Source organism: Cherax quadricarinatus, chromosome 32 (assembly GCF_038502225.1).
Source record: "Cherax quadricarinatus isolate ZL_2023a chromosome 32, ASM3850222v1, whole genome shotgun sequence".
NCBI classification, from domain to species: domain Eukaryota; kingdom Metazoa; phylum Arthropoda; class Malacostraca; order Decapoda; family Parastacidae; genus Cherax; species Cherax quadricarinatus.
Window position 1 is genome coordinate 35,482,315 of NC_091323.1, and position 20,447 is coordinate 35,502,761.

Below are 20,447 nucleotides of genomic sequence, written 5' to 3' on the forward strand. Positions count from 1 at the left end.
ACACTGGACAGGAAGGACAACTCATCCTCCAACACTGGACAGGAAGGACAACTCATCCTCCAACACACAGGACAGGAAGGACAACTCATCCTCCAACACAGGACAGGAAGGACAACTCATCCTCCAACACACAAGAAGACAACTCATCCTCCAACACACAGGACAGGAAGGACAACTCATCCTCCAACACACAGGACAGGAAGGACAACTCATCCTCCAACACACTGGGCAAGAAGGACAACTCATCCTCCAACACACTGGACAGGAAGGACAACTCATCCTCCAACACACTGGACAGGAAGGACAACTCATCCTCCAACACACTGGACAGGAAGGACAACTCATCCTCCAACACACTGGACAGGAAGGACAACTCATCCTCCAACACATTAGTGTAGTCGATAGGCTTTAAACCTCATAAACCAACTGACTGACAGTATAAATTTAATCATAAAAAGTGATGTAAACTTCTAATCAGGTAAAAAAAACAATCATAAATCTTTAATTTGTTAAAATACTCTTTTTTTTTGTAGGGGGGGAGGGGTCAAATAGAGCTAGCCATCAAAACTGCAAAAAATGAAATAATTTCATGAATTTAAGCTTGATAAATAATTATAGAAGATAATTGTCTCTATAGGACTAGTATATTTGGCTGAAAAATGTATGGTTTTTGAGTAATAAGGAATTAATATTGTGGATGATGTTGGAGGTTGACGCTGCTGGAGGAGGATTGATCCGCCCACCAGCAGCCACATCATGGCTCCTTGACACACTATTTCACACGTTTATCAAGGTTTGTCCACCTCCGTTACCTCTCAGAGTTGGACCTGCCACAGAACAGACCTTGCTTTACATTGTGCTGTGCTTGTGTGGTGTTCAGCAGTGTGTTTCATGATGATATATGGAGTTTTATATGTGTGTTTACACCTCTTGTGCCGTCTGTCAAACGTCAGTGTTGCAGTTGTTTTTATCGTAATTTAGTTTTGATGTTCTCTGCAACGTTGTGTTGCCCGAGTGAGTGAGAATAAGACCAGGAGCTTTTCTTTCCTGGCTAACCTGCAAGATATGGGAGCTTTGTAGAGTTATTTGGCAGGTCCGCTGTATAGCCCTTGTGGTTTAGCGCTTCTTTTTGATTATAATAATAATTGACAGGTCCCCAGACTGGTAGTTCCTGGCGTTGTGCTGCCGGAAATTTTTGACTGAATTTAATACTCATAATAATTACTGCTGCATACAGCACTGTATGACCCTAGTGGGTTTAGCGCTTCTTTTCTTTATTATAATAATTATTTCTTAAAGTACATGATACAACTTATACAGACCATAGTTGACATCAATGACATAATACTACATAGAAATTCCCTTGTTATACAGAACATTTCTGGCAAATTAGGTCAGTTTTGTCCCAGGATGCGACCCACACCAGTCCACTAACACCCAGGTACCTATTTTATCGCTAGGTGGACATGGACAGCAGGTGTCTTAAGGAAATGCGTCCTAATGTTTCCACCCATACCGGGGATCGAACCATGGATCTCAGTGTGAGAGTTGAATGTGCTTCTGACTCAGCTACAGGACACCCTGACAATAACTCAGGAAATTGTAATAATGCGATTGCATACAATCCGCAACATGGTTGAGGACTCGAACCCATGTCAGGCGAGACCTAAAATCTGGTTCATGGCTTCTCTTAGGTTTTGAAGAACCTCACATCACTACTTTTGCACTTTGAGGCCATTGTTAAGCAAAATTAAAGGTTATTGTCAGTTATCCATGGTAAACCATGGATAACTGAAGCCACGAATACAGGAGCCATGGATACGGGTTCCCACTGTACTTGCAACCTGCAAATACCATGGAAATTATTATTTTGGGAGATAGCTAAAACATATATTTTTGTTGGACAGCAGGTTTTGGCCAATCAAAGGTCAGTATTGAATCATTTCTTGCGGCTGGCCAAATATAAAAAACTTTTATCTACCGATAGAGTAAAGTTAAGTTACTTTACATTATTTTAAGTTGTTAGGTGTGTTTCATTAGGTTGCATTTTTTTACCATTTGCTCAACAAAGTATGTAATGTAAAACCATCTTTGTATTATATAATTCAAACTATAATTGAGCTACATGTTTAGTGCTTCTCCATGAATATAATAATTATTAAATAATAAGTAATGTTATTATTATTTAATAATTATTATATTCATGGAGAAGCACTAAACATGTAGCTCAATTATAGTTTGAATTATATAATACAAAGATGGTTTTACATTACATACTTTGTTGAGCAAATGGTTAAAAAATGCAACCTAATGAAACACACCTAACAACTTAAAATAATGTAAAGTAACTTAACTTTACTGTTGCAGTTTAAAAACTGTAGTGTAAAGCACCCTTCTGGCAAGACAGTGATGGAGTGAATGATGGTGAAAGTTTTTCTTTTTCGGGCCACCCTGCCTTGGGAATTGGCCAGTGTGTTGTTAAAATAAAATTAATAAAAAATAAATAAATAATGTGACTTATCTTGGAAATTCGGTTTCTACTTCATGTCTGCTTTAAAAACTGTTCTGCTGCTTATCGGGCTGTATAGCCCTTGAGGCTTAGCGCTTCTTTTTGATTATAATAATCTGCTGCTTATCCATTTTGTAGTCAAGTTTACAGTTGCTGAAATCTGATGCAAATTGATACAGGCCACCATTGGTGTGTACTGTATAATAATCATAGTACAATTAAGCTTTCGATTTCTTAATTTTACTAAGGAACTCTTGTACAAAATATCACATTAAAAACTGGGATAAAGAGACACCAGAGTTGTCTGAAAATTAAGAGAGGACATGATAGTTGAAATTGAAAAGTTGTGGCATATAACATGTTAAATGAAACTCGGTTTTCTTTTTTCAGGTCATCCAAGATGTTGGGTGGTTTGTTTATATATAACCATAAGGGGGAGGTGCTTATATCTCGAGTGTACCGGGATGACATTGGACGTAATGCGGTGGATGCATTCAGGGTGAACGTGATCCATGCTCGGCAGCAAGTGCGCTCCCCTGTCACGAACATTGCACGCACCAGTTTCTTCCACATAAAGGCAAGAAGTTTATCAAATCTTAATGTTAAAACATTGTAACAGTTATTATCGATCAAGAGGCTTGATTTAAATGTGAAGTGTAATCTTGTTCTTTCATTTGCAGCGTGCCAACATCTGGGTTGCTGCAGTAACCAAACAAAATGTTAATGCCTCGCAGGTGTTCGAGTTCCTCCTTAAAATGCTGGAGGTAAAGCATGTATTTACTTTCAGTATTTTATGTAAATGGTAGATGTTACTGTGTGTGTACATGAATGTGTGTACATGAATGTGTGTACATGAATGTGTGTACATGAATGTGTGTACATGAATGTGTGTACATGAATGTGTGTACATGAATGTGTGTGTACATGAATGTGTGTGTACATGAATGTGTGTACATGAATGTGTGTACATGAATGTGTGTGTACATGAATGTGTGTGTGTACATGAATGTGTGTGTGTACATGAATGTGTGTGTGTACATGAATGTGTGTGTACATGAATGTGTGTGTGTACATGAATGTGTGTGTACATGAATGTGTGTGTGTACATGAATGTGTGTGTGTACATGAATGTGTGTGTACATGAATGTGTGTGTGTACATGAATGTGTGTGTGTACATGAATGTGTGTGTACATGAATGTGTGTGTGTACATGAATGTGTGTGTGTACATGAATGTGTGTACATGAATGTGTGTACATGAATGTGTGTGTGTACATGAATGTGTGTGTGTACATGAATGTGTGTGTGTACATGAATGTGTGTGTGTACATGAATGTGTGTGTGTACATGAATATGTGTGCACATGTGTGTGCACATGTGTGTGCACATGTGTGTGCACATGTGTGTGCACATGTGTGTGCACATGAACGTGCGTACATGAACGTGCGTACATGAACGTGTGTACATGAATGTGTGTACATGTACGTGTGTGTACATGTACGTGTGTGTGTACTCGCTCAATTGTGATTGCAGGGGTCGATACTCGGCTCCTGGCCCCGCCTCTTTACTGATTGCTACTAGGTCCTCTCTCTCTCTGCTTCCTGAGCTTTGTCATACCTCGTCTTAAAGCTATGTAGGGTTCCTGCCTCCACTACATCACTTGCTAGGCTATTCTACTTCCCAACGGCTCTGACTGAAGAAATACTTCCTAACATCCCTGCGACTCATCCGAGTCTTCAGCTTCCAATTGTGATCCCTTGTTTCTGTGTCCCCTCTCTGGAGCATCCTGTCTCTGTCCACCTTATCTATTCCACTCAGTATTTTGTATGTCATTATCATGTCTCCCCAGACCCTAATGTCCTCCAGTGTCGTCAGTCCGATTTCCCTCAACCTTTCTTTGTAGGACATTCCCCTGAGCTCCAGAACTAGTCTTGTTGCAAACCTTTGTACTTTTTATAATTTCTTGATGTGCTTGACCAGGTGTGGGTTCCAAACTGGTGCTGCATACTCCAGTATGGGCCTGACGTACACAGTGTACAGTGTCTTGAACGATTCCTTACTAAGGTATCGGAACGCTGTTCTCAGGTTTGCCAGGCACCCATATGCTGCAGCAGTTATCTGGTTGTGTGCCTCCAGAGACGTGCTCGGTGTTATGGTCACCCCCAAGGTCTTTCTCCTTGAGCGAGGTTTACAGTCTTTGTCCACCTAGCCTATACTCTGTCTGTGGTCTTCTTTGCTCTTCCCCAGTCTTCATGACTGCATTTGGCAGGGTTGAATTCGAGAAGACCTGGACAGGCTGGACCACATGTCCAGCCTGTCCGGGTCTCTTCATAGTCCTGCCTGATCCTAGTCTGATTTAATTCTTCTTATTAACTTCACATCATCTGCGAACAGGGACACTTCAGAGTCTATTCTTTCCATCATCTCATTCACATATATCAAAAATAGCACTGGTCCTAGGACTGACCCCTGTGGGACCCCGCTCATCACAGGCGCCCACTGTGATACCGCATCACGTACCATGACTCGTTGTTGCCTCCCTGTTGGGTATTCTCTCATTGCAGTGCCCTTCCTGTTATATGCGCCTGGTCCTCCAGCTTCTGCACTAATCTCGTGTGCGTGTGCGCCCGTGTGGGTGTGCGCGCGCGCATGCTCATGCATGTGTGTGTACATTGTATACGTGTGTGTGTTCACGTATTTGTTTTATTTTGTATTTGCAGTATTTTTTTATGTTAAGATTTTTAAAATCTTGAGCATTTTGATATCCCCTTTACAGACTATATAATAATACCTTGTATGTTTAAAATTTATCTGGTATTGGGTCTTAGGATTGTATGAATTTTTTCTCATGCCTTTATGGCAGTTGAGTCTCTGATATTTTTTAATGTGTTATATGCCCTCCTAAGTTATTAGTCACTACAGTGTCTCCGATAATTTGCTTTAGATTGTTTTTAATATTAAAAGTGAAATTCAGCTGTCTTCCAATTGTACAGAATTGAGGTTTTTGCATTTAGGTGTTTGCTGATTTGCACTAGTCCGCTTTATTGACACGTGACTGCACGAACAAGTATTGATAAGCTTTGCAATGCAAGTGCTAAATTCATGAACAGTGTCTCATTCTAGTTTGGAAAGGATGTAAAAGTGTACAGAAGCTCTGATACATACCAGTACTGTAGTAAGTTTTTTGCCATTTTTTTCTTCCAGCACTTACCAGTGCAACTTATTACTCTAACTACTGCAAGTTGCACCATGCCATACAGTGTCAAATACCCACCAGTTTGTACTTTATAATTGTCCATCTGTCAATTGATATGAAAGTATGATGCCTTGCATATTGCTAATTTAAGCTCTCAAGCAAAAACTAGATTACTGTCTCCACCAAGTAACAGCCAGTGGATTGCCAATAACAGCAGCAACTTGGAAAAGCCTGGCAATAGGCTGGGCTTACAAGGGTTAAAAAAAAAAAAAAAATCTGGTCACAGGTATATTACAGGAGGCTTGGAAAGATGAGAGAAATCTCATGTATGCATGGTATGTGTACATAGTTTTCATGACAGTGTGGCTGAAGAGTAATCTGTGGCATCCTCTGCAAAATCTCAGTGGATGGTATTAGTGGCATTTTTGTTTTGAAGCTACAGATTACCAGCTAAGCTCTTATGGCATAAAAACTTCACTAGTATGCCAAAGGAAACTTATTTTTCATGTGTCATCAGGGTTCAGATTTTTCTCACTCTTGAATTGGTCATTTTCTAATCTTTTTGTTACCATCTATGTTCTCAACATGGAATAATTTTCAGCACTGTCCTAGTAAAATTTTATGCAGCATTTTCAAAGTTAAAATTTTCCTCCTTCAGGTGATGAGTAGCTACTTTGGCAAGATATCTGAAGAGAATGTAAAAAACAACTTTGTACTTATCTATGAATTGCTAGATGGTGAGTAATTAACTGCATACAGTATAGGATAGGGTACTATGTACTTTGATTCTTTGTTTGTATGATTAATGTTCAGATCTTTAAAACTAAAGTTTTAAAGTAAATTCTAAAGTAGTATTTCGTTCATTCCTAGAATTGTTAGTGGTAGATCATTGGTAAAGGGTGGTTTCATTATTCTATAGCACTACAGCACTATAGTACAGTTTATTGTATATTGTAATTTGTATATTGAATGATTTTTAGCTAATAGAAGCTCTAATTTCTTATGCTTTTAACATTTTTGTTTGTAAACTGGTAAATTCCAACTGACAGAAAATCAGAGAAAATATCTGTGTAATTTGTCCTTGGATACCCTCTCTAATACTTCTGCTGAATTGGGTCTCGGAGGCCAAACTTCACATTTTATTTTTTCCATCCATGTGAAATTTACGTATTCATTGGTCAGTGATACTTCAGTGCATTTCCATGTGTGATTTCCTTGTGAAATTTACATTAATGTTCAGTTTAGAAAATTAAACTAGTGTGAATGTACAATGGCACTACTTATCCAGTAGGTGCTGCTATTTCTTTTGGTGTATGAAGGTCAACATTTAAAGATAAAAAAAATGTGCTAAACATTAATCTGCTTTTAACCAGCTGCCTAAACTATAAACAATACAGTATTTGTTAGTTTCCCCCCCCTCCCCCCTCTTATACTTTAATGCATTTTATGTAATATGCATTTCACATGTATACAAATCATATATGAAAATCAGCTTTTTTTTTTTTTAATATGCTAGAGCTGGTGTAATTTAAGTATGTACCATTATAATTTGTTTATTAGTGTCTGTGATTTGTTTCATTAGGTCTTGTAGTAATACACTTTCCACGTTACAGAGATTCTGGACTTTGGGTATCCTCAGAACACAGACACAGGAGTTCTCAAGACATTCATTACTCAGCAGGGTATTAAGACAGCAAGCAAGGAGGAGCAGTCACAGATCACCTCTCAGGTATGCATTATTTTCTTGTTTAGTACTGTAGAGATATTAAAGTTTGGTTTGATGTGGTTTAGCTAGTATTGGTCTCATACTGTATGTAGTTTCATATACTGAAGTATTGTACAATCAGTATATTATCTAAGCAAAAAGCAAATACAGTATCAATAGAATTAGGATTAATTATAAGTATTTAAAAGATACAGAATTCCCTTGGAAAAAGTTGAATTTGTTAACATCCATGCCATTGATTTTTTTTTTTCTCTCCAACAAGTCGGCCATCTCCCCCCGAGGCAGCGTGACACCCCCCCCCCCCCCAAAAAAAAAAAAAATCCCAAAACTAAAATACTTTCATCATTCAGCACTTTCACCTCACTCATACATAATGACTGTCTTCTCAGAGGTGCCCAGATACAACAGTCTAGAAGCATATATAAAGATATACAGTATAACATACCCCTCCAAACTGCCAATATATCCCAGACCCCTCCTTTAAAGTGCAGGCATTGTACTTCCCATTTCCAGTACTCAAGTCTGGTTATATAAAAATGTATGTACAATAAATGATGAAACGATGGTAGGAAGTAAGAATTGAAGATAAGGACTACATATTATATTATGAAATGAGTAAAACATTCATTCTGATAGATATGGCATTGAAGTATGTCACTGAATAATGGTTAATTAGGATATCTGACATATACAATAAAACTGTTACACTATTGATATAGTATAGTGTAGCTGTGTGTGTGTGCACCTTGTTATAGATGAACCCAAAAAAATAGTTTGAGTGTACTAATGTTTATTTTGTATATTTTATGCAGTTGTATTTACAGCTTAAGAAATTTATTAACTTGTATGATGTTTACTGTACTCTGATTTTAGAATGGTTAAATGTTTTACAGGATGATCTGTTTATCTGGTGGCTGATTGTGGCACTTGTGTGGACTTAAAATTAATCTTAGCAGATATCAAGGTTTTACTGTAATTTGACAGCTAAATACTATTCTGATATCTGTGACAGGTCACTGGACAGATTGGGTGGCGGAGAGAAGGCATCAAATACAGACGCAATGAACTGTTCCTTGATGTTATTGAATATGTCAATTTGCTGATGTCTCCTCAAGGTATATAATTTATTATTCATTTTAAACTTTAATGCAAAACTTTTGAAAGTAAAATTATAAAAAATTGTGGTACTAGTGTGTAATTCTAGGTACATATGTATAGTTTATTAAGCAGTTTAACCACATCATATAAATTGTTAGGCTTGTGGTTCTTTTGAGATGGCTTTAATAGTGAGACATTATGTGTACAAGCACTTTGATGTATTAAAGTGGAAGAACAGTTACATTTTAATTAGGTATACAATAGTGCTCATGAAAAAGTTAATCTCTAAACTGCTTTTGGTAGTTTGGAGATTTTGATTTTGATCTAGTAGTCCTATAGTATCAAGATACTGTAGAACAAATCCCTTTGCACATATTGTTTTATTTCGGCAGCTGCTGGCCCAGCACACTCAGTGGCTCTAATCTCATCTGCAATCCAGGGATCTGATCCTCTTTTTTTTTTTTTTTTTTTACATCTGTGTGAATTCTTGATCAGGTGACAGCTCAGCTAACTACTTTCAATATAACCTTCACTTCTACATGGCTCTGACCCACACCTACTTCTTTCTCTCCTACCTGGAGTATTTGTGTAGAATGAAATCCTCTGTGACTGAAAAAGCTCAGTACTATAAAGCAAAACGTCCACAGAAAAGGCTTGATCTGTATGCTTGTCTTTGTCCATATACCTGCTGGCTATCTATTGAGATCTTCAAAGGAATTTCTACCCTGTTCAGTCAACAGAGAAGCCATAACTCAAGCCAGGCAGTGAGAGTAGTTTGTAAATTATCATTTTCAGGTGTATTCTGGGGTAATAAATTTCAAAGATGACAAATAGATGTCTAAGTTCAAACTGATTTTACTGTTAAGCATTATTAGTATACCTTGCATAATAATTTTGTACAGAACTGTGTATAGCCATACTAAGTGTCCCAAAACTGATTATCACTTTTGTGCAGGTCAGGTGTTGTCTGCCCATGTGGCAGGCAAGGTGGTGATGAAAAGTTATCTCTCTGGGATGCCTGAGTGCAAGTTTGGCATCAATGACAAAATTGTTATGGATGCGAAGAGAGGTAAGTGGACCTCAGACCTTGTGGATTTTGATGTGTTATTTCTTATAGTTGTTAAATTGTGATGTAATGACCTTTAGGTACAACACTATATACAATACTTGTGTAGTTCCTTTTATAAATTGTTTGCGGATATATCAAATAAGTACATCAAGGCAGGGACCTTGATCCTGTTGAAGGGCTCTTGATCTAAGGAACTGGAAGTAATCTCGTCTCCCTTGGATTGAACCTGAATGCCACTCATTCCCCAAAGCATTGTATGACCCCTACAGGTTTAGCACTTCACTGTGAATAAAATGATAAAAAAGTAATTACTGGCATCATCCCTCATTTATACCATCTCTCATTGGGTAGGAAATGCTTCCTTGGAAGGACTGGAAAAGGTTTTTGGAGAATTTTAAGATACTATTCAGTTACATTCAGTCTTTTACGTAAATTTTAATATTGCTGTATTATGGAAATCTAGTAGTAGTACTACTAGCAAAATATCTGTAGTAGTATATACTGTAATAATAAAGATAATAAATTACTATTTATAATAAGAGTAATAAAATTGAATAGTATTGTTATATTGGATGTGGCAGGTTCATCAGACGAGTCTCAAAGGTCTGGGAAGACCAGCATTGCCATTGATGACTGTCAATTCCACCAGTGTGTGAAGCTCTCCAAGTTTGAGACTGAACACTCTATTTCATTTGTTCCTCCAGACGGTGAATTTGAGCTTATGAGGTAAGTAACAAAATTTACTGATTAAGTTAAAACAGAAAATTTCTTTACTAACAATTTTTTCATATGAAACTGTTTACAGCCTGGATTATGTATTAGAAAAATAAACATCCCTCTTGTTAACTTCAAGGTAAAATATGATGTGCGTCTCACAGAGGACTGAAGTTTAACACACAAATTGAGATGGTATATACAACACTCTTAAAGGAAAGTTAAAATGACTGCTTCACTTATACAACTAGCTGTATGCATAAATATCTAAAGATAAGTGACAAAATATTTAGTATTAAACATGCTGGCCTTGTGGTTGATGCTTGAATTTCCTTCTCAAAGCTCCAGTGAGTAATTTTTAGTTATGTTTTACATTCAGTGGTCATGCTTCACATTCACACATCACTAGAACACATGGACACAACACTGGTGAGGTAGGGGCCCTCCTTGAAAAGGTTGGAGGGAGGGGGTAAAGGAGGTTTTGTGGGCAAGGGGGCTTGGACTTCAAGCAAGCATGCATGAGCGTGTTAGATGAGAGTGAATGGAGACAAATGGTATTTGGGACGTGACGAGCTGTTGGAGTGTGAGCAGGGTAATATTTAGTGAAGGGATTCAGGGAAACCGGTTATTTTTATATAGCCGGACTTGAGTCCGGGAAATGGGAAGTACAATGCCTGCACTTTAAAGGAGGGGTTTGGGATATTGGCAGTTTGGAGGTTGACTTTTAAACTGTCTTATCTGAACACCTCTGTAAAGAGAGTGATTATGTATGAGTGAGGTGAAAGTGTTGAATGATGAAAGTATTTTCTTTTTGGGTCACCCTGCCTTGTTGGGAGAGTCTGAAGAGAAGCTGCAAAAGTTAGTGGAGGAATTTTGGAGGGCATGTAAAAGAAGGAAATTAGTGAACATATGTGTGAGTGAGGTGAAAGTATTGAATGATGATAAAAGTATTTTCTTTTTGGGGATTTTCTTTCTTTTTTGGGTCACCCTGTCTCAATGGGAGACAGCTGACTTGTTAAAAAAAGGAAAAAAAAAATAAAGGAGCAGTATTTAGATAAAGGTAGGGAAGTTTTTGTTGCATTTATGGATTTAGAAAAGGCATATGATAGAGTGGATAGGGAAGCAATGTGGCAGATGTTGCAAGTATATGGAATAGGTGGTAAGTTATTAAATGCTGTAAAGAGTTTTTCAGGATAGTGAGGCTCAGGTTAGGGTGTGTAGAAAAGAGGGAGACTACTTCCCAGTAAAAGTAGGTCTTAGACAGGGATGTGTAATGTCACCATGGTTGTTTAATATATTTATAGATGGGGTTGTAAAAGAAGTAAATGCTAGGATGTTTGCGAGAGGGGTGGGATTAAATTATGGAGAATTGAATGCAAAATGGGAAGTGACAATTACATTTTACTGATGATACTGTGCTTATGGGAGATTCTAAAGAAAAACTGCGAAGGTTAGTGGATGAATTTGGGAGTGTGTGTAAAGGTAGAAAGTTGAAAGTGAACATAGAAAAGAGTAAGGCGATGAGAGTATGAAATGATTTAGATAAAGAAAAATTGAATGTCAAATTGGGGAGGAGGAGTATGGAAGAAGTGAATGTTTTCAGATACGTACAGTGGACCCCCGGTTTACGATATTTCATTCCAGAAGTATGTTCAGGTGCCATTACTGAACGAATTTGTTCCCCTAAGGAATATTGTGAATTAGATTAGTCCATTTCAGACCCCCAAACATACACGTACAAACGCACTTACATAAATACACTTATATAATTGGTCGCATTGGGAGCTGATCGTAAAGCGGGGGTCCACTGTATTTGGGAGTTGACGTGTCATCGGATGGATTTATGAAGGATGAGGTTAATCATAGAATTGATGAATGAAAAGGGTGAATGGTGCATTTAGGTATATTTTTAAACACAAAGAAAGAAATATACCTAAATGCACCATTCACCTTTTTTCCTATATATGTGGAGGCAAAATATGTTACCTATGGAGGCAAAGAAGGGAATGTATGAAAGTATAGTAGTACCAACACACTTATATGGGTGTGAAGCTTGGGTTGCAAATGCTGCAGCGAGGAGGTGGTTGGAGGCAGTGGAGATGTCCTGTTTAAAGGCAATGTATGGTGTAAATATTATGCAGAAAATTTGGAGTGTGGATATTAGGAGAAGGTGTGGAGTTAATAAAAGTATTAGTCAAAGGGCTGAAGCGGGTTTGTTGAGGTGGTTTGGTCATTTAGAGAGAATGGATCAAAGTAGAATGACATGGAGAGTGTTTAAATCTGTAGGGTAAGGAAGGCGGGGTAGGGGTCGTCCTCGAAAAGTTTGGAGGGAGGGGGTAAAGGAGGTGTTGTGGGCGAGAGGTTTGGACTTGAAGCAAGCGTATGTGAGTGTGTTAGATAGGAGTGAATGGAGACAAATGGTATTTGGGACCTTACGAGCTGTTGGAGTGTGAGCAGGGTAATATTTAGTGAAGGAATTCAGGGAAACCGGTTATTTTATATAACTGGACTTGAGTCCTGGAAGTGGGAAGTACAATGCCTGCACTCTAAAGGAGGGGTTTGGGATATTGGCAGTTTGGAGGGATATATTGTGTGTTTTTATATGTATATACTTCTAAAAGAGGGACTATAAATGTATTAATTCAAGAATTATGTGGAGTAAAATAAAGATTGGATGTGAAAAGTGGGTTATAATAAGCGTGTATGCACCTGGAGAAGAGAGAAGTGTAGAGGAGAGAGAGAGATTTTGGGAAATGTTGAGTGAATGCGTGGGGAGTTTTGAATCAAGTGTGAGAGTAATGGTGGTTGGGGATTTCAATGCTAAAGTGGGTAAAAATGTTATGGAGGGAGTAGTAGGTAAATTTGGGCTGCCAGGGGTAAATGTAAATGGGGAGCCTTTAATTGAGCTATGTGTAGAAAGAAATTTGGTAATAAGTAATACATATTTTATGAAAAAGAGGATAAATAAATATACAAGGTATGATGTAGCACGTAATGAAAGTAGTTTATTAGATTATGTATTGGTGGATAAAAGGTTGATGGGTAGGCTCCAGGATGTACATGTTTATAGAGGGGCAACTGATATATCGGATCATTATTTAGTTGTAGCTACAGTTAGAGTAAGAGGTAGATGGGAAAAGAGGAAGGTGGCAACAACAAGTAAGAGGGAAGTGAAAGTGTATAAACTAAGGGAGGAGGAAGTTCGGGTGAGATATAAGCGACTATTGGCAGAAAGGTGGGCTAGTGCAAAGATGAGTAGTGGGGGGGTTGAAGAGGGTTGGAATAGTTTTAAAAATGCAGTATTAGAATGTGGGGCAGAAGTTTGTGGTTATAGGAGGGTGGGGGCAGGAGGAAAGAGGAGTGATTGGTGGAATGATGAAGTAAAGGGTGTGATAAAAGAGAAAAAGGTAGCTTATGAGAGGTTTTTACAAAGCAGAAGTGTTATAAGAAGAGCAGAGTATATGGAGAGTAAAAGAAAGGTAAAGAGAGTGGTGAGAGAGTGCAAAAGGAGAGCAGATGATAGAGTGGGAGAGGCACTGTCAAGAAATTTTAATGAAAATAAGAAAAAATTTTGGAGTGAGTTAAACAAGTTAAGAAAGCCTAGGGAAAATATGGATTTGTCAGTTAAAAACAGAGTAGGGGAGTTAGTAGATGGGGAGATGGAGGTATTGGGTAGATGGCGAGAATATTTTGAGGAACTTTTAAATGTTAAGGAAGAAACAGAGGCAGTAATTTCATGCACTGGTCAGGGAGGTATACCATCTTTTAGGAGTGAAGAAGAGCAGAATGTAAGTGTGGGGGAGGTACGTGAGGCATTACGTAAAATGAAAGGGGGTAAAGCAGCTGGAACTGATGGGATCATGACAGAAATGTTAAAAGCAGGGGGGGATATAGTGTTGGAGTGGTTGGTACTTTTGTTTAATAAATGTATGAAAGAGGGGAAGGTACCTAGGGATTGGCAGAGAGCATGTATAGTCCCTTTATATAAAGGGAAAGGGGACAAAAGAGACTGTAAAAATTATAGAGGAATAAGCTTACTGAGTATACCAGGAAAAGTGTACGGTAGGGTTATAATTGAAAGAATTAGAGGTAAGACAGAATGTAGGATTGCGGATGAGCAAGGAGGTTTTAGAGTGGGTAGGGGATGTGTAGATCAGGTGTTTACATTGAAGCATATATGTGAACAGTATTTAGATAAAGATAGGGAAGTTTTTATTGCATTTATGGATTTAGAAAAGGCATATGATAGAGTGGATAGAGGAGCAATGTGGCAGATGTTGCAAGTATATGGAATAGGTGGTAAGTTATTAAATGCTGTAAAGAGTTTTTATGAGGATAGTGAGGCTCAGGTTAGGGTGTGTAGAAGAGAGGGAGACTACTTCCCGGTAAAAGTAGGTCTTAGACAGGGATGTGTAATGTCACCATGGTTGTTTAATATATTTATAGATGGGGTTGTAAAGGAAGTAAATGCTAGGGTGTTTGGGAGAGGGGTGGGATTAAATTATGGGGAATCAAATTCAAAATGGGAATTGACACAGTTACTTTTTGCTGATGATACTGTGCTTATGGGAGATTCTAAAGAAAAATTGCAAAGGTTAGTGGATGAGTTTGGGAATGTGTGTAAAGGTAGAAAGTTGAAAGTGAACATAGAAAAGAGTAAGGTGATGAGGGTGTCAAATGATTTAGATAAAGAAAAATTGGATATCAAATTGGGGAGGAGGAGTATGGAAGAAGTGAATGTTTTCAGATACTTGGGAGTTGACGTGTCGGCGGATGGATTTATGAAGGATGAGGTTAATCATAGAATTGATGAGGGAAAAAAGGTGAGTGGTGCGTTGAGGTATATGTGGAGTCAAAAAACGTTATCTATGGAGGCAAAGAAGGGAATGTATGAAAGTATAGTAGTACCAACACTCTTATATGGGTGTGAAGCTTGGGTGGTAAATGCAGCAGCGAGGAGACGGTTGGAGGCAGCGGAGATGTCCTGTTTAAGGGCAATGTGTGGTGTAAATATTATGCAGAAAATTCGGAGTGTGGAAATTAGGAGAAGGTGTGGAGTTAATAAAAGTATTAGTCAGAGGGCAGAAGAGGGGTTGTTGAGGTGGTTTGGTCATTTAGAGAGAATGGATCACAGTAGAATGACATGGAAAGCATATAAATCTATAGGGGAAGGAAGGCGGGGTAGGGGTCGTCCTCGAAAGGGTTGGAGAGAGGGGGTAAAGGAGGTTTTGTGGGTAAGGGGCTTGGACTTCCAGCAAGCGTGCGTGAGCGTGTTAGATAGGAGTGAATGGAGACGAATGGTACTTGGGACCTGACGATCTGTTGGAGTGTGAGCAGGGTAATATTTAGTGAAGGGATTCAGGGAAACCGGTTATTTTCATATAGTCGGACTTGAGTCCTGGAAATGGGAAGTACAATGCCTGCACTTTAAAGGAGGGGTTTGGGATATTGGCAGTTTGGAGGGATATGTTGTGTATCTTTATATGTTTATGCTTCTAGACTGTTGTATTCTGAGCACCTCTGCAAAAACAGTGATAATGTGCGAGTGTGGTGAAAGTGTTGAATGATGATGAAAGTATTTTCTTTTTGGGGATTTTCTTTCTTTTTTGGGTCACCCTGCCTCGGTGGGAGACGGCCGACTTGTTGAAAAAAAAAAAAAAAAAAATAGTGGTACCAACAACATTGTCTCGAGTTTTAAAAATAATTCCATTTTACCTCTTCAAGGTACCGTACAACAAAGGACATTTCCCTGCCATTCCGAGTGATTCCACTAGTACGTGAGGTTGGACGCACAAAAATGGAAGTGAAAGTTGTCATAAAGAGCAATTTTAAGCCCTCACTCTTAGCACAGAAGATTGAGGTGGGTGTGGGAATCTTACACATTTGTTTATTCCTATAGCACTTAACCTATTTAAATATTAATTACTTAATACAGAGTATTGTGCCTTGCAATTTTATACTGTACTACCTTTATGATAAGGAAAGACTAAAATATTTTTCTAAAGTCTGATAACAAGAAGGCAGCAAGAGGGTGGTGTAGGTCAATAATTCTTTTGTTGTGTTTGTTTAGTGACATTTTGTAATTTTCCTCCAGGTGCGGATCCCTACTCCACTTAATACGTCGGGGGTTCAGCTTATATGCATGAAGGGGAAGGCCAAATACAAAGCCTCAGAAAATGCTATTGTGTGGAAGTAAGTTAAATTTGTGATAAGTATTTTCATTTTTAATTGTCCCATGTAAAGACCATGCAGATGAATTTAAGATCTTTAGTGTTGTTAGAAAATTTAAATGTTCTGCAAGACAAGTTAGAAGCAACTTCATGTTAACGGCATACGGAGCAAGCATTCACATACACAAGGGCTACTCTTCCCTAGTTGAACATTTCCTTGCTCTGGGAAATTGAAAGAAGACTTGGTTGACCATACTGTAGTTGAGAAAACGGTACAAAACACTTTGAATGTGACATACATAATCCAAATTCTGTTGGTCATTTTCATGGTAATGCAGAGCTGATGAAAGATATATTTTAGTGATAAAGGGTAGATTTTTTTGTAATACATTGGCCATTTCCCACTGAGTTGGGATGCTGTTTAACAGTTATATACTTGTCCTTAGGATAAAGCGAATGGGTGGTATGAAAGAATCTCAAATCTCTGCTGAAATAGAATTGCTGCAAACAGACACAAAGAAGAAGTGGACCAGGCCTCCAATCTCAATGAACTTTGAGGTAATTATAAGTTTGTGCTCTGGAAACTTTAGTATCTAATTTTAATTGACTGTATTCATGTGTGGGCTTGTACACTTGTATGTTATAGGTAAGGACCAAGCTGTGGAGTAACTGCGGTTATCTACTGTAAAGTTATAGTAATGTTAACCTTCGAAGTTTTGTTAGTTCATCTGCTAGAAATCCTTGAAAATACACACATTTGAATATGATTGAGAATTTTTATTCAGTCTGGTGGCATTATTAACGTTCAATATATATACATGTATATACAAAGACAAGATAAAAGTTATAGAATATTCTTTTATATGGATAATATTTTGCTCTGTTTAGAGTTTTATCATCCTGACCTGATAAAGCTCTACACAGAGCAAAATAGTCTCTATAAGAGACATCGCTGGCAATGTGGCATTTGATCTGACATTCCATATACTGTTTGGTATTTTTATTAAGCCTCCTAGTAGTATGCTACCAATCTTTGTGTCAAATGCACATTTCTTAGACTCCACATCGGCTTGGTAAATAAAATTACTACAGACTTGAACTGTTTTTATATATATATATATATATATATATATATATATATATATATATATATATATATATATATATATATATATATATATATATAACACACACACACACATATATACAGTGGACCCCCCGGTTAACGATATTTTTTCACTCCAGAAGTATGTTCACGTGCCAGTACTGACCGAATTTGTTCCCATAAGAAATATTGTGAAGTAGATTAGTCCATTTCAGACCCCCAAACATACACGTACAAACGCACTTACTTAAATACACTTACATAATTGGTCGCATTCGGAGGTAATCGTTATGCGGGGGTCCACTGTATATAGTTCCCTTGAATACTTAACAGATTGTATCTCCAAGACTTTACCTTTCTCTATTCTGTTAATTCCGAATGTTTAAGAATTTTGTTTGATATTTTTGTTGTTCTCTGCAAGTTGTGTACAGTGTGGAGAATTTTGTAGCCAACACTGAAGTTGGAGACTTTGTTTTGTATTTTATCTGATGATGCTGTTGCTTGGACAGTTACTACTATGACTGCCATTATTACTGCTACTACCATTACCACTACTACTATTACCACTACTACCATTACCATTACTACTACCATTACACCATTACTACTACCATTACACCATAACTACTACCATTACACCATTACTACTACCATTACACCATTACTACTACCATTACACCATTACTACTACCATTACCACTATTACTACTACCATTACCACTATTACTACTACCATTACCACTATTACTACTACCATTACCACTATTACTACTACCATTACCACTATTACTACTACCATTACCACTATTACTACTACCATTACCACTACTACCACCATTACCACTACTACCACCATTACCACTATTACTACCATTACCACTATTACCACTATTACTACCATTACCACTATTACTACCATTACCACTATCTACTACCATTACCACTATTACCACTATTACTACCATTACCACTATTACTACCATTACCACTATTACTACCATTATCACTATTACTACCATTATCACTATTACTACCATTACCAATACTACTACCATTACCATTACTACTACCATTACCATTACTACTACCATTACCACTACTAACATTACCACTACCATTACCACTACTACCATTACCACTACCATTACCACTACTACCATTACCACTACTACCATTACCACCACTACTACCATTACCACCACTACTACCATTACCACCACTACCATTACCATTACTGCCACCCCTACCATTACCACCACCACCCCTACCATTACCACCACCACCACTACTACTACTACTATTACTATTATTACCATCACCACAGTTACTACTACTGTTGCTATTTTTATTAATGTTACTATTACTACTACTGATGTTATTACAGTGGACCTCCGGTTAACGATATTTTTTCACTTCAGAAGTATGTTGAGGTGCCAGTACTGACCGGATTTGTTCCCATAAGAAATTTTGTGAAGTAGATTAGTCCATTTCAGACCCCCAAACATACACGTACAAACGCACTTACATAAATACACTTACATAATTGGTCACATTCGGAGGTAATCGTTATGCGGGGGTCCACTGTACTGTACTACAGCTGCTAATACTCTGACTTCAGCAACTAAATTTTCCTTGTACATTCTCTGTCATTCTGGGATATATGTAGAATGAATAACTGTATCCTTCCTTGTTCCCTTCAGTAAAGTTCCTTAACCCTTTGACTGTTTCAGGCCCCTTTCTGAAACTGTCATTCTACGTCGATAAATTTTAAAAAAAAAAAAAAATTTCTTATGAAATGATAGAGAATATTTTCCCGATGGTAATGACACCAAAAGTTCGAAATTTGGTCGAAAACTCATGGAATTACGCTCCCGTGAAGTTAGCGGTCTCGGCGACATATGCATATCGGAGATTTCGCCGACCCTGACCCCTATTTTCAGCCAATTCTGTTGTTCCAGTTGACCAAACTCATAGCTATTTCTTTAGAACTCCATTTTATCTATCAGCTGAGTACAAGAAACCTCCCATTTACCAATTTGGACTACCCAATATGGTGGTCAGAAATTGGCAATTTGGCCAATTTCACGCAAACTAAAAAAGATGCTAATTTCAAAATAGGGTCCAGAATAAACAGGTAGACATTCTTGGCACTAAAATAACATAGCCTCTGTTCATTAGTCACATCTCTAGGCCCCTCTTATATTATTATTGCTTTCTGTTTTGATTTTTTATTCATACAAAAAAATACAAAATTTACTGTTATGCAGACTACTGCATTATTGTAAAAATGGTATAAATAATATCAGTGCACTAGTGAAAGAATATTAGACTCCCCAGTTGACGTGTATTGGACGTGTGGTGTGATTTGTTTACTCCTGAACATTGGTAAAAATCGAACATTTCCGCTACTTTGAGCTCAGTTTCAAGGTCATTTTCATCGTCTAATGAAAATCATCTCTATTTCTGTAATATGTTTTTCATTTTATCACCTAAGACCATGAAAACGCAAATACATTGATAAATGCTATACGAAAATACACCTCAAAGTCAGCGTTTTAATCCAAAAAAGCGATCGGTTTTTTTTTTCTCATTACGCACTGTGTGTTGCAGGATTTTTTTTGTGGTGCACACTGACCACACAGACCCATTCTCTTACATGTGGGCCCACCAGCTTTCTTCTGCTTGATTTGAAGCCGCTAGAATTATTGAGTATATATACGTCAGAAACAGTGGTGCGTAAGACGTATTTATACGGCGTAAACAGTCAAAGGGTTAAGAGAGGCAGTCTCGTAGAAGTTCTCTCGAATGTTTCGACTGCTTTGTATCGTTATGTTTAGCAGCACTTGGAATGTTTATAAAAG

The 20,447-nt window shown here is 37.8% G+C and overlaps 1 protein-coding gene across 5 annotated transcripts in view; it reads left to right on the forward strand.

Annotated features, from left to right (window-relative positions):
• The first annotated feature begins 705 nt into the window (after positions 1-705).
• AP-2mu (adaptor protein complex 2, mu subunit) overlaps positions 706-20,447 on the forward strand; it is a 27,485-nt gene continuing 7,743 nt past the window's right edge. For 2 of the 5 annotated variants that reach the window (XR_011392699.1, XM_070090680.1), the window contains exons 1-11: positions 825-948; positions 2,900-3,086; positions 3,190-3,273; positions 6,363-6,441; positions 7,318-7,433; positions 8,443-8,545; positions 9,484-9,596; positions 10,169-10,323; positions 16,036-16,171; positions 16,406-16,503; positions 16,928-17,039. Coding sequence is in view for 4 of the 5 variants with exons in the window: in XM_070090680.1 (XP_069946781.1) it covers positions 902-948; positions 2,900-3,086; positions 3,190-3,273; positions 6,363-6,441; positions 7,318-7,433; positions 8,443-8,545; positions 9,484-9,596; positions 10,169-10,323; positions 16,036-16,171; positions 16,406-16,503; positions 16,928-17,039 (1,230 nt within the window). In the remaining variant the exon portion in view is untranslated. Of the gene's footprint in view, positions 794-824; positions 949-2,899; positions 3,087-3,189; positions 3,274-6,362; positions 6,442-7,317; positions 7,434-8,442; positions 8,546-9,483; positions 9,598-10,168; positions 10,324-16,035; positions 16,172-16,405; positions 16,504-16,927; positions 17,040-20,447 lie in introns of those variants that run through there. The other 3 variants (XM_070090683.1, XM_070090682.1, XM_070090681.1) reach the window with 3 other exon arrangements.